Raw genomic sequence first — 15,178 nt, forward strand, 5'->3', positions numbered from 1 at the left:
TCAGCCACATCCCTTCCGACAGACTTGCGCTCTTACTCTCACATCCTGCCCCTCCGTCTCTGACACATCCTCTCCCTTGGCGCCTCTCCCCCTCTCCTGCTCCTCCTCACCCGCCTCTCCTGACCCTCCTGACGCCTCTGCCACGGTCGCCGCTCCTCCTTTTGGTCGGTCTTGTTACCATCCTACATACTCTCTCTCTCTCTCTCTCTCTCTCTCTCTCTCTCTCTCTCTCTCTCTCTCTCTCTCTCTCTCTCTCTCTCTCTCTCTCTCTCTCGTATCATAAACATTTTCTTCTTTGTAGTTTCCCTCCCCTAGGGAGGGTCGTGTCTAGTGCTGCCATCTTGCTCTCAAGCCTCCCTTCCTTTCCTTCCTTCTTTCCTTCCTTCCTTCCTTCCTTCCTTCCTTCTTTCTGTTCCTTCACCTTTATACCTCTACTTCCTCTACCTCCTCTCCTCCTCTGTCCTCTCTCCCTTTTCTCCTGTTCTCCATATTCTCTTCCTTACCATCCTCCTCCTCCTCCTCCTCCTCCTCCTCCTCCTCCTCCTCCTCCTCCTCTTCCTCCTCCTCCCCCTCCTCCTCCTCTTCCTCCTCCCCCTGTCTGTCCCTTCCTCCTTCCCTGTACCTTCTCCCTCAGTTCCTCCTGCTTCTTCGCCACCTAATCCACCTTTTCCCCTTCCTCTCACCCCCTTCCTTCACCTCTCCCTTCCATCTCTCCCGGCACCCTCTCTTCCTTCTCACCTTCCTCTCCCTGGCATCTCTCCTTTCTCCTCCCCTCCTCCTCCCAGCACTGATCCTTCCCCTCCTCAGGAAGATCTCCTCCTCCTCCTCCTCTTCTTCCGGCCTCCTCGCCCCTCCCAGCATTCCAACCTCCGCCCTCAGCCCCTCCTCGCCCCTCCCAGCATTCCACCTCCTCCACCCCTCCGCCCTCAGCCCCTTGGGACCTGTAGGTCTTGTATATTTACCTCCCTCGCCCCCCTTCCCCCTCCATTCCTCCTCCTCCTCTCTCATCCCTCACCCACCTGCTGCACCGTCCTCCTCCTTCCCCTCCCTCCATTTCTCCATCTCCATCCCTTCCCCTCCCTCCCTCCATTTCTTCATCCCCACTCCTTCCACTCTCTGCCCTTTTTTCCCTCCATCCCCAACTCCTTTCCCTCCCTCCGTCCTCCACTCCTTTCCCTCCCTCCGTCCTCCACTCCTTTCCCTCCCTCCGTCCCCCACTCCTTTCCCTCCACTCTCCCTCCCCCCCTTCTTTTCATCCTCAGTGCGGTGGCTATTTACATTTTTTTCTCCCCTCCCTCCCTCCCTTCGCACCCCCATCCCTCTCCCCCCAACATGGCCTCCTGTCAACACCCATCTATAATTCCCTTCAACTAGGGGGCGCTCCTGGTGGGCAAGGAGAGAGAGAGAGAGAGAGAGAGAGAGAGAGAGAGAGAGAGAGAGAGAGAGAGAGAGAGGCGGACACGGGCGGTAGGGAGAGTGAGGGAGATGTACACACGCGGGTCTAGCTAGTGAGAGGCCAGCCTGAGAGAAGTGCGCACGGCAGGTAAGGCTGCTGCCAGTACTGGAGACCGTCGGGAACATCGACTGTAGATTGTCCACCGCCGCGTGGCATGGCTCCTCCTTGTCCTCTTGTCATCGTCGCCATTCTCTTCTCTCTTCCTCTTTCTCTTCCCTCATGTTCGTCCAGGGGGTGTCTTATTTACTCTCTCTCTCTCTCTCTCTCTCTCTCTCTCTCTCTCTCTCTCTCTCTCTCTCTCTCTCTCTCTCTCTCTCTCTCTCTCTCTCTCTGGCCAAAGTTCCACAGAGCAGCACATCAGTGTACTGTCGTGTGCTGAACAGCATCTCATTTCACAGCGCCTTCTGTGTGTGTGTGTGTGTGTGTGTGTGTGTGTGTTGGGGGAGGGGGGGGGACCCTCTCAGTACATCTTGACTCGCTACATCATCATATGTTTATGGTTTTCTTTACTTATTCATGTATTCCTGTCTCACTATACACATTCAGTTTCTCCAACCGATTCATCAAGAATAAAAGACTATACATTTTAAGGCCTTTATAATGTGTGTATATATATATATATATATATATATATATATATATATATATATATATATATATATATATATATAGATAATGTTATGAGAACTGAGTAAGAAGACAGGAAATCGAATCGGGTTCGCTGTTAACGAAACACCAAACTCATACTTCAACCAACCCCCATGTTTGTTTATAAGTGACGTCACGCAGTGCGGAGGCCTTTTTTGTACACGACGTTTGCTTAGTGTGTACGCACGCGCGTCCGCTCTCATACCTTCGTCAATGTTAGGTTTGTGCTGAATGTCGTATCCAGTTTCGTTATTATACGTAATTGTCCAAATGCTCCTAAATAGTCTTCGTATTATCATTACGCTCTGCACCAGTTCTACCCACAGGTTGGACACTTCCGTCACTGTTGGTAGATATGAACCAAATTGAATGTGATTATTATACCTTCAGTGTCGTCACTGTTCACCCTATCCATGTAAGCAGTGACGACTGTGATTATAGTGATTACCATAGCTCTGCATGCTTGGGTTCTATTAAAAGCACACAGTTATCACCCTGCAGTGTATATTTTAATATGTACTCTTTTGATTCGGTTGTAATGGCGCGTAGCCTCGCCAAGATATCCTAGGATGTTGTCATCCTGTTGCCCTTACAGACGACCCGTACTTATCCTCCCCTGGATCTTGGCTGCGGGGAGTCATATTGATGTGCACGTTAATGTTGATATGCACGTTCGTGCTGACGTTGGTGTCGGCATTGACGCTGGTGTGCATGCTGGTGCTCTCGTGCATGCCGTTCTTGACGTGCATGTTGATGTTCATGTGCATGTTGGTGTTGCATGTTGCAGAGAGGGACCTGTTCAGCAGACACCACGCCGGCCTCAGCCAAGCCCTCGCCCGACTCTCCTACTCCCTGCAGATGTCCATCCTCAGTAAGTGCGGGGGATCTGGAATGGGTAGGAGACTGCTGGAAGGGTAGATGAGAATGATACAATAGACAGTCTGGATGATTATACGAGCCAGTTAAGGCACGTCAGAATCTGGAAGTGTAGATAGAGAAAGGGACATGTTAAGTGAATAGAATAGTAGATGGAAAGGGGAGACATTCGTAAGACTAAGACGGAAAAGAAGACAGCAGGGTATGGAAGAGGAATGAGGGAACGAGTCAGGGTTGGGTGGAACACACAGACCAAGAAACACGTAAGGGAGGATCAGTATAAGAATGGTGATAATGATAAAGGCAGAGTAATACATGATGATGAGTGGGAGATGTATGAGGATGGTGATGAGTTTGAGAAGTCTAGTGTGAATTGAGTGATGAGTATGAGGGTCGTGGGGAGGAGACGGGTGATGAGGATGGTAATGAGTATGGTGGATGAATGTGAAGAAGATGGTTAAAGATGATAATGACTGGTGATGATGTGTATGAGAATGGTGAAGAGTATCGGAATAGTGAGTTTTTAGAATAATCGTTTTGGCGGATGATGACATGCGATAAGTGTAGGGGATTATGAGTATCTGGATGAGACACTCATGATGATGAGGGTGGGAAAGATGAGTGTGAGGACTGAGGATGACAGTATGCAAGATAGATGAGGAGTGTGAGGAAGCGAAGTCGCTATACCCATTACCTCCTAGATTTATGAGGTCGTCTAGCCTCACATTCGACACACTGTCCTTAATAACACCTCATACCTTAGTTCTACAGATAGTGAAAGTGTTAATTCCCAGTTTAATTTTCACCCCAAGAGGTCATGAGTAAGTCAGATGATGAGGAGGTTGTCATGGACGAGGGAGTGGGAGCAGCGTTGCAGATGTGGTAGTGGTTTCAGCAGGTGTGTGTATGTGTATGTGTGTGTGCGTGTGTTGGAGCGACCATGCCAGGTGTGGGAGAGGCGCCAGGTGTGCCACTTTTATGACATAGCGCGACAAAGCGATATATTTTAGCGATATATTATGACCGGGGAAACCTGGTATAGCAAGACATACCTAGCAGTGTGTATCCATCCATACTCTCCTACGTTTCTATAGCTAGGTTGTATAGTGAAGTTTAGCCAGACCTTCCAAGCATACTAGTGCTGTTGCGCAGTACTGGAGTGCTATTTCTGAATGGCTAGATATAGTGAGGTATAACTATATACATTTAAGATACAGGCGAGTTTGTATACGTGAGTGAAGGCAGACTACTCTGGTGGTGTGGTCGGGTATAACCAAATATTGCAAGGAGAAGTCAGATATATCAAAATAGAACGAGCTATAGTTGATATGGGGTATAAGGTAGATATAGCCAGTTTTAGTGAGGTGTGACCAGTCGGATGAAGTAGAATAAGATATATCTTAGTATAACGAGGTATAACCCAGACATTCCAGCGATCTTCAGGTACATGAAGATATACAGAAACACCCGTAGATTGGCATATCATGATGTAACTGAGTATATTCCCATGTGTACCAGTATATCCTGTATTACCTCGGAGGATCCTTTTTGTGTATTTTTGTTTCCCCCTAGACTAGTAGACGTAGCGTAGATAACAGTAGATATAGTTACGTTTTATTTCGTAGAGTAACTGACAATGTGTGATTGTTGTCTTGGTAGATATAACTGCTTTTGTAGGTAACCTGGCCCGTAGTTATTATAATACAGATGTAACTAGCATATATATATATATATATATATATATATATATATATATATATATATATATATATATATATATATATAAGACCATGTACTACTATCTTTATTGTTAGCTATAGTTACCAGCATCACTGTTGATACAAGATTGAGTAGCTGTCTCTCCATTGTAATGTATTGATGACAGTCATACTAGGATACAGTAATGATAACGTATATAAAAAAGGTGACAGCGGCATTTATGATACTGCTTTGATAGCCATCTCGATAATACATCACCCGACTCCCACCACGACAAGATGATACAATACACAGTTGATGAATCACCATAAACACAATACAGTAGGTACAGTCACTGTAATACAATAACGACACCCACTGCCACTGACGCTACGCTGGTGAAACCAACCTCCCCCGCCCACTGTATACAAGAGGCCCCGCATCACAGCATCACAGCACCACCACTGCATACACCATCACAACCACGGTACCACAGCACACTCACCAGCACCACACCATAACGTCCGTAGCACCACAGCCACAGCACCACCCCATCACGGCACCACAGCAGCACACCACTACAGTAACAGTACCATAACCACCGAAGTCATAGCCACAGCAGCACAACACACAGCATGAGTACCACACACACACACGACCACAGCACCAGCACAACACGAACACAAGCGCAGCTACAGCACTAGCACCAGCATGGTCACAGCATTACAACACAGCACCAGCATCAACCCACCACAGCACCACACCGTCAAAGCCCCAGGATCAGCACCACATCTACACAATCACAGCATCAGGACCACACCCTCACAGCACCAGCATCACTCCACCTCAGCCACAGCACCACACCAACACCACCACAGCCTCAATACCAGCACCACAACAGCACAGCCTCTTCGTTACATCATCACCAGCACCAAATCACCACAGCCGCAGCGCCACAGGAATACACCACAACCACGTCACCACAGCCACAGAACACCACCGCACCACCACAACCACAGCACCGCATCACATCACACCACACCACCACAACCACAGCTGCCCCCCCTCCTCCAGCAGCAGTAGTGTAGAGCACCACTAACCCAGCCGTTGCCGTGCCCCCGTCAGATCGGCCGCTGCCACCTGAGGACCTTCCCACCACCCGCCACGCCCAGCTCTCCCAGCACGTCACCAGAGCTATCAAGGACGCAATGATCCTCCCTAGCCAGGTAGGTACTGTGTCTTCAATGATCATCTCCAGCCAGGTACTGTGTCCTCCCCAGCCAGGTTCTGTCCTCATGGTCCTTCTCAGCCAGGTACTGTCTCCTCATGAATCTTTCCGGCCATGTACTGTCTCCTCGTGATCCTCTCCAGCCAGGTACTGTCTCTTCATATTTCTCACATTGCATCTGTCTCCGAGGCCCCTCAACCTCCATAGCTAGGTACCAGACGAAGCCGCTGTGGTCAGGTAAAGCCTGTAGATAGTCTCTATGTCATTCGTCCCATGGGTCACACTGTTGTTGTATGTGAAGCTGTTTATGTTTGAAGCACCTGCTATACAGCTATGTCACGCGTGTCATACGGTGATAGATCGACAGACAATGCTGTACACAAAATATGTACGTAAGTATCTCACCCAGTGGACGGTGGTATGCATAATGTGCCTTGCAGTTAGTAGATGGCGTTGTTTTTCTAATGCGTTACACGCAGGGTGTGGCACCGTGACTGATGTTTCCTTTCCCCACCAGACGGAGGGGTATGACCCGGCCGTCTCGCCAGAGACGCCCGTTGAGGACTTCAACTCCCATACATACGAGGATATCCTGGCCACCGCCATCCTCAACAAGGTAATGTCTGCTCCTCATACTGACTGACTTTATAGGCTGACCTCCGTTTTCTAAACGCCCCCTTTCAGAGCCAAGTTTCTGAGTATGATAGTCGTTTTTCCCCCAGAAAAACAGTCTGTATTCAGATTTCTCGGGAGGGAAGGACGAAACACGTCTGTTGTGTTTTCTGATGATCATATATATATATATATATATATATATATATATATATATATATATATATATATATATATATATATATATATATATTCCTAAGAGTCCACGGGGAAAATGAAACACGGTAAGTTCCCAAGTGCACTTTCATGTAATAATCACATCGTCAAGGGAGAACAAAAGAGAGAAATATAACAGTCAGTTGATATACAACGAAGAGACGAAGCTAGGACGCCGTTTGGCAAACATGCGATTGTCTTGGACACTCGCATGTTTACTAAATGGCGTCCTAATTCGAGTCGTCATGTTCAAAGGTTGTCGTCATAGCCCAAAGGGTATAAAGTCGTCGTACTCAAGTTAGGTCGTCAGATTCATGTGGTTAATTCCTCATAACTCAAGGTGGTAGATCGTTTATTTCTTAATGTTGAATTACACACACACACACACACACACACACACGCACACGATAGAAAATTGGCTTTGCAGTGAGTCGTGAATAACCCAAAAAAATGTTTCGGGCGTTGATCCATTTCCATCTTCACTGTCAAGAGCATTCCCTGAGTGGGTGTACAGTGACCAACGACAATTCGTGTCTTGGGTTACACAACCCAACAACAACAACAACAACAACAACAGAAAAATGTAGGACGACACTGTCCACAACAAGATTTTTCTTGTCGGATGCGCCCTATATTTTATCATAACGCCTAGGCTTCCGTCATTATCACCACCGCCATTGACTTCTGTTTTACGACCGGGAACTATTTTCCCCATGAAATATATTGGAAGGTACGGAAAAAGTGCGGACTTAATTTCAGAATTCAGGAGAGTGGCAATAGGTAATGCAATGGAAGATTTAAGTTCTTCAACAAATGGGGACGAATGAAACTCATGATGTGTAGTTTTTCTTCGTTACCATGGGCGTGTAATATTATACGTATTTGCCATAAGACATCTGGCTCTGTATCATGGTGCCTAAGCGTTACTTGAGGCCACAGAAATGTCAGTAACACTACATATGTATGGTAATGAGCTGCAGAGGAATACAAAAGGTAATTATGACTCACGTGACAACGCATCATGACTGTAACACATCAACACTAATCCAACACAGTACATGGGACTTAGTGTCATCGTCTTTCGCTAGTTGCGCTCTCCCTGCAATCCCATTAAGTGGACACACTTCGAACTACCGCCATTTTAATTGCCTTACACCAGTATTTCGAAATAATGCGCTTAGTTCGTTCTCACGTGCCAGGAAAAGTTAAAGGTTGTCCTAGGTTCTGTTGATGAGCGAACGAACATGTTTTACCTTACTTTTTTCGCTGTACAAACCCACATATTCCCTTTTCTTCATATCCCTGCCCAGTGGTGAGTTACTTTTACCCAGGGTTAAGAATAATACAAATCACACTCCGAGGGTCTTATTGTATTATGCATAGCAGTATTCTCCACATAACCAATGCCAAACAGTCAGTTACATTCCACAATTTGATTTCGGGCGTCGCGAAAGTTTACCGACGGATCTCCTACTGTCGTGGGTGAGGTTAACCAACATATAGCAATGTTGGCATTGGTGTTGAGCACCGCAACATTGCCATAGGTCGTGTTGTTAACGTTGCTTCTCTGTTTGGGAGGCGTAGTAAAGAAGGTGTTGTTTTCCGGCTCTCAAAGTGATCAAGAAAACAAAATTAAAGTGGCAGTAGCATTATCATCATCAATCCGGCAATGAACCACACTGCATCGGAGGCCGAGCGAACAGTGTTGTGAACGATGCATGTGATGGGTAGGTTGTTGTTTCTCTTCCTAGGTATGGTCCTAGGTATGGTATGGTATTGGTTGTTAGTTGTGGTTCTGGTTTTTATTAGCTACTGTACCGGTTTTGTGTTCAGTGCCGGTTCCGGGAGTTCTATGTATAGTGCCGGTGCTAGGATATGGTACCAGTGGCTCGTTACGTAACCGTTGCGCTGCTACAACCGTCGTCAACACGTAACGAATCGTTATAAAGACATAACCAAAAAAACTCATCCAGCTATGACTTGAACGTTCTTGTCAAAATTCTTTTCTCAAAACTTACAAATCTCCTTCAGTTCGGGAAATTCACGGCTCTTAATTCGATCGTTGCCAGAAGAGATGAAAAGAGTTCTTAGAAGGTGTGTTATTAGAGGACCTAAGCCGTCTAATTTATCAGGTTAAAGGGAACAGATCCCTTAGGTGATCCGCTTTTATGACCTCTGGGATGTCTGGACACAAGAGCCATGACGCTTGCCAGGGAAGCGTGAAACCCACCAAGTGTGGTGGATTCATAGTACGAGGGAGCACAGCCCATTTCTGGGATGTCGAGGATCCGTCGTTTTAAGTTAATTTGCCTTTTTTTTTGCGTTATTATAAAATTTATTATTCATCTGTAATTTGATTTCATCTTACGCATTTGTCTTGTCATTGCCGTTATGCTGTTAAGTGTCCTTGTCCTGTTCTGTGCTGAGCGGGAGTTGGAATTTTTGCTGCATTGGCATCTGGCTGCCAGTGTCCAGTCGGCAGCAGGGAGGGGAGGTTCGAACGTCTACCGACATCAACACCGTCGAGGTACTCCCCACCTTCTCTGTGTCCACGCTCTTAATATACTGGGAAACGTACTAACTGTGTACATAGTTCATCACTAAAGAAGAAAAGAGCCTATATACTTTTATCAGTTAACAAGAAAGAACATGTGATTCAGGTGATAGTGAGAATTTTCACCGTTAAAACGGAGGTCCCAGTATATATTTTATAACTTATTTACAGGCGGTGTTTAAACCTTACTGGCTCATCTTTGTGCCTCATCTTACAAAATGGACCTACCGAACATTGGCTCAACCTGCAACACACTGGACAATGTGATTACAGATTATTTTAGGCCAGAGCCAAACGCGTGATTATGTACACAGTGATCAGTAGCCACCTGCTGATGTTAGTTGTGACGTGCTGTAAAATGGTGTAACGTGAATTGCTTAACAAGAAAGGATATTGTCTGAAAACATTTCACGAGAGTAGTGGGTTGTGATGGTATTTTGGTAATTGTCACATGAGAAATATAGGTTGCTAACCAGGTAAGTGAACATGAATTACTTTTGAGTACCGTACAGAAGTGGGGTCACACCATCAGTAAGTATATATATATATATATATATATATATATATATATATATATATATATATATATATATATATATATGGAGCGGGTGGCTAGAAATCCTCCCCCTCTCGTTTTCTTTTTTCATTTTCCAAAAGAAGGAACAGAGAAGGGGGCCAGGTGAGGATATTCCCTCGAGGGCCCAGTCCTCTGTTCTTTACTCCTATGTATGAACACACACACACACATCTGAGCCTGATGCAGGTACCCATTTATTGACCTGACTCGAAGGGAGGATGAGCACCTGGGTTGGGTATATGCCGACTGCCACGCCCAAGATTCGAACCCATGCTGGTCCGACCCCAGGCTGGCTAGTGGTGACTCGTGAACAATAACAATAGCCAATACACAGATACCTCTTAGAATAATGCGTCATCGTACACTCTGGTTGTTAGATAGTAGCTCACATTATATGTGTATTTTCACCAAACTCCTCGTAACCTCTAAACTATCACTTTCATATGGTTGAGTTGAAGCTAGGCAGTGCATGAAACACAAACCAGTATGTTTTTTCTTCCAAAATGCTTCCCCATGCAGGCAGTTTGAATATTCAATACTGTCTGCGGTATAACATACAGAATTGTAATCTCAGGTTGATAAAGCACTTGTGTATATATTGCTCATTATTAGTGTTTCCCCTGTGGCAGTGTCTGAATGTTCTCATTTAGATACAAAATTATCCGAATTATTACCCAACACGCACACTAGATGTACCTTTTGGAATTAAGGTGGGGAATTGTTGCCAATATGGGTGACTGTGATTACGTTGAGTTACCGGTGCTCTGTTGGTGTTGATGAAGAGCAGTACGAAGTCTTACTGAATAAGCTTGACTGTTGGACTGTCTAGGAGATGAGTTGAAAATTATCGGAGTATGTTGTTACGTCTGATTTGAAAAAAAAAGATATCATATTGGTTGCACCATAGAAGGCGCTGCGCCTTCGGTAATCATTTAGTTAATGCGTCCGCCACACTCTTTTTCCTCCATATCTTAGAAACCAGCGAAGGCAATAGAACGATAGTTCTTCCCTCCACATCTTAGAAACCAGCGAAGGCAATGGAACGATAGTTCACACCAATTCTAGTTAGTAGGAATTTGGGTCGTACCATCAAGGTCAAAGTCGCAACAAGGGACATGGTAGCTTTTATGTCTGCTTTATAACTTTTTGAAAGGTGGAGGTGACTAGAAGGATAATCTGCGCAAATGGTACTCAACACAAATCGATGTCTTGCTTGGCCCACCCTCAATTGCCGTACTTTCAAGGTGTTGGGAGTGTATGTCTGGTTGGTTGAAGTTTTAAGATTCAACTTGGGGATTGGTTGTTGTTATTCGTGCTTGTCAGAACATTTGAGTGTGTGTGTGTGTGTGTGTGTGTTTTGTCAGGGTTGTATTCGTTGAGAGTAGAGTCATACTTCTTTTTTTTTTTTCCACTAGATATCTCTTGAACCAGTGGAAAGTTTAGATTGATACTGCAGAAACCTCAGCTATTACTGGACGATGTTTTGCCACCTGGGTTTTTTTTTTCTCCTTAAAGGTCAGTGTCGCAGTAGGGAACATGGTATGATTCGCCTCCAGAACTTCAGAACCAGTGGTGGTATTGGAATGAGACTTTGCACATTTATGACCGTCTATGTTTGATCTTATACAAGACCCCCTTATAACATGGTTGTCAAGTTGCCCATCCAGTGACATTTCACTGTTATCTAGAGATTGCTGGGAACATGGACCCCATCATTCTACAAGGATCCCGGTACTTACTGATGCTGAGTGACAGATGGATATCTGTACTGGTCCTCCCCTCCTCCCCCCCTCTGGTCTCTAACCATGTATTGAAATAAACCAGCGTCAGCAAAATGACCCTTGTGCTAAAATACTGATCATCGCAAAGGACCCTTGTGTCTGGACTTGAACTACCCCCTCACCCTTGATCTGGCAGTACACTTACCCATTTTAGACAACTTAACTCTAACATGTAATTCATAGATCTACAAATTTTATTGTACACTTAACATTAACATACAGACGAGAGAATTACAAAATACATATCCTAACAATCACTTTTGTCGTTATGTGTCGTCTTGAAAGGAAGCTTCTGAAATTAAGAACCAATAATATGCTTTTAACTCACAGCAGATTCATTTGTGTTGGTCTGGTTTTTAGAAATGTTTATAGATTAATTTTTTTTTGTGTTGATGATGTTCGTGATTGTAGAGTAATCAGTGCTATCTTGTCACTTTCCAGGTATTAGAATCATGTGAGGGAGGACGACCAGATGAGGTGACTATTGAAGTCAGCCATGATGTCACAAGCACAGACACAGACAGTGGCATGTCAGGTCAGAGATTATTCATTTTGGGTCATAACACAAGTATATATATATATATATATATATATATATATATATATATATATATATATATATATATATATGTCTTCCTAGTGCTACCTCGCTGGAGGGGAATGCTTATTCATGTGTGGCGGGGTGGCGACGGGAATGGATGAAGGCAGCAAGTATGAATATGTACATGTGTATATGTGTATATGTCTGTGTATGTATATGTATGTATACGTTGAAATGTATAGGTATGTATATGTGCGTGTGTGGGCGTTTATGTATATACATGTGTATATGGATGGTTTGGGCCATTGTTTCGTCTGTTTCCTTGCGCTGCCTCGCTGACGCGGGATACGGCGATTAAGTATAATGAATGTAATAGATATTTGATTACGTATTGATTCGGGAGTCCTCTCTATCTATATAAAGTTCCATGAGCACTGAGGAAGATGGCCACATCCTCCAGCTGGGAACACAGGTCAAAACCTGCTGTGATGTTGTGTATGTGTCTATGTGCATTTAATAAGTGCTTTATGTCTTCTTTATGGTAGTTGCGTTGTGGACAGGATGGGTCTTTTGATGTGTTGAGATGGTGTTTGTTGTGGTGTAGGGATGGATGATATCTAGAGCATAAGGAAAAGAGTTTGATTCATGTTTGACTCGGGAGTAGCAGTTTCTGATGGGAGTGTATGTCTGGTTGGTTGAACTTTAAGGTTCAGCTTGGTGGTTGGTTATTCTTAATGCTTGTCAGAACATTTGAGTGTGTGTGTGTGTGTGTGTGTGTGTGTGTGTGTTTGTGTGTTGGTCAGTGTTATTATTCGTTGGGAGTGGGGTTGACCTGTTAGTAGAGGTTACTCTTCTACGTAGGGATTGGTGGTTAGTTATAGAGTGGATTGGGTGGGAGGGGTCTAGTACCGTTTCTCAGATTGGAGTGCCAAGTATGCTGAGGTGGAAATGTATAGGGAGGGATCTTTGTTTAACTGTAAAGGTGTTGAGTGCTATTGTGGTGTCTAGGCAGGCAGTGATTATTTTGAGAGCAATTTTTTTGTGGTTTATAATTTTGCTTTTGAGGAAGTGGAATGCCAGGCACTTGAGACGTAGTGTAGAGTGAAATGAATGAATTGTTTTTAGAGGTACAAGTTAGTGTTTTGGAAGCATTGAATTTGTATGGTGCTTTTGCGTTGATTATACAGAGTGGTGAATGAATGTCATATATTGTATTATATGTGATGCTTCGAATAGATGATGTCTTGTGTTGTGGTATTGATTGTCTATGCAAGGTGACTGAAGGGTGTAGGCTGGATTCGTGTTCATACAGGGTTAAAAGAGTAGCTAATTTGAGATAATGATTAGGATTAAGGTGTTCAAGTGGCCATGCTGTCTCATCTTCCACAAAAATTAGATAATTTGTTTCGTGTACTGTCACAGGTGGTGCAAAAGAGAGTCGGCGAGGTCGACACACGAGAGGTGAGGTCAGTGAGGCTGGGTCAGAAGGCAGTGAAGAAAGATCACTGACCCCGCCACTCCATTCTGACTGTAGGCCACCAACTGTCAGCCCTGATCAAGGTGTTGTGACTGATGATTGCTGGGCTGGTGCTGTGTCAGACGGTCCACCACTACAGTTTAAGGTTAGCCAAATTATTGATTACTCGAATTCCTAGTGCAATGAAAGTCATAATCTTTTTTTTTTATGCACAGATAACCTGTCTTATATGTTTCATTGTGGTGTACATACCCATCTCATCAGGTGTATGAGATAGCCAGTGCAGCAGTGGTTGATGAATTGAGTAAAATGACTCAGGAAACGTCGGGAATCAAGTCATTGCATGTTCTGATTCTCTCATCAGATGGACTCTGAGGACGTAGTGATTAAAGCTCCACTCTAGCGATTTTATTTTTTTTTAGCCACACAACTTTTGCAGTAGAAAGAACTTTTAAGTAGCTGTGCCATCCTAATCCCTTAGATTGAGGACGTAGTAATTAAAGCTCAACCTCTAGCTAGCCACTACTTCTGCAGCAGGAACCACCTCTTAAGTAGCTGTGCCATCCCGATCCCTCAGATAGAGGAGCATGTCGAGGAGATCACCACCCATCACCTGACCGACGATGATCAAGACCTGGAGGGGACGTACGATGATGACATCAGTGACTCTGGCGGGTCCTGGCAAGGTTCCCGGTGCTCTTTGGACGACCCGAGAGGTACGAGGCACCACAAGAAGGTGACGCATCACTCGGTGACAGAGGAGCCCCTCTTGTCCACCATCAATGTTGCCCTTCCTGACCCAGCCCACATCACCTCCAGGAGGGTATCCTTCCCAGAACTTGGTGCTGATATTTTACATGGTAGGTCTCTCCCTTTCACCTTTACAATCTACTGGCTTTCGGAAATGCATTGATTTTTAGGAGACTGAAATGATTCATTGTAGTATAGTGTTGATTATTTACTAAACAGTAGGAGTTTGTGCTAGATACTCTTAATGTACTCATTTTACCTTTAAAAGAGTGTTAGGGTTAAGATAGTGAGGTATTGTATGTGTGATTTGGCTAGTATTTTAGGTTACTTCATATATATATATATATATATATATATATATATATATATATATATATATATATATATATATATATATATATATATCCTTTCCTTTCCTTTCATACTATTCGCCATTTCCCGCGTCAGCGAGGTAGCGCAAAGAACAAAGGACCGGGCCTTTGAGGGAATATCCTCACCTGGCCCTCTTCTCTGTTCCTTCTTTTGGAAAATTAAAAAAAAAAAAAGAGAGGGGGGAGGATTTCCAGCCACCCGCTCCCATATATATATTGGAAATGATCATGGAAGATATCTCATAATGCTTCCCCGAGGCGAATGAAAACCCAAGCAAGATGGGGTAGTGAGCATTTCGTACACGCCCTGTTGCCACTCTGGCCAAATTTCATAATAGGTACTCATAAGTAGGCTTTCCTCTTTTGTTTTTTTTTCCATCTTGACCTACGCTC

The 15,178-nt window shown here is 44.5% G+C and overlaps 1 protein-coding gene across 1 annotated transcript in view; it reads left to right on the top strand.

Annotated features, from left to right (window-relative positions):
- Nucleotides 1-15,178, top strand: part of LOC139760579 (uncharacterized) — a 128,243-nt gene that overhangs the window by 17,510 nt on the left and 95,555 nt on the right. The window contains 6 exon segments of the mRNA XM_071684357.1: nt 2,654-2,975; nt 5,804-5,904; nt 6,424-6,522; nt 12,088-12,181; nt 13,610-13,809; nt 14,242-14,524. Of these exon segments, the coding sequence (XP_071540458.1) occupies nt 2,654-2,975; nt 5,804-5,904; nt 6,424-6,522; nt 12,088-12,181; nt 13,610-13,809; nt 14,242-14,524 (1,099 nt within the window).

Source organism: Panulirus ornatus, chromosome 1 (genome assembly GCF_036320965.1).
Source record: "Panulirus ornatus isolate Po-2019 chromosome 1, ASM3632096v1, whole genome shotgun sequence".
Lineage (NCBI taxonomy): Eukaryota > Metazoa > Arthropoda > Malacostraca > Decapoda > Palinuridae > Panulirus > Panulirus ornatus.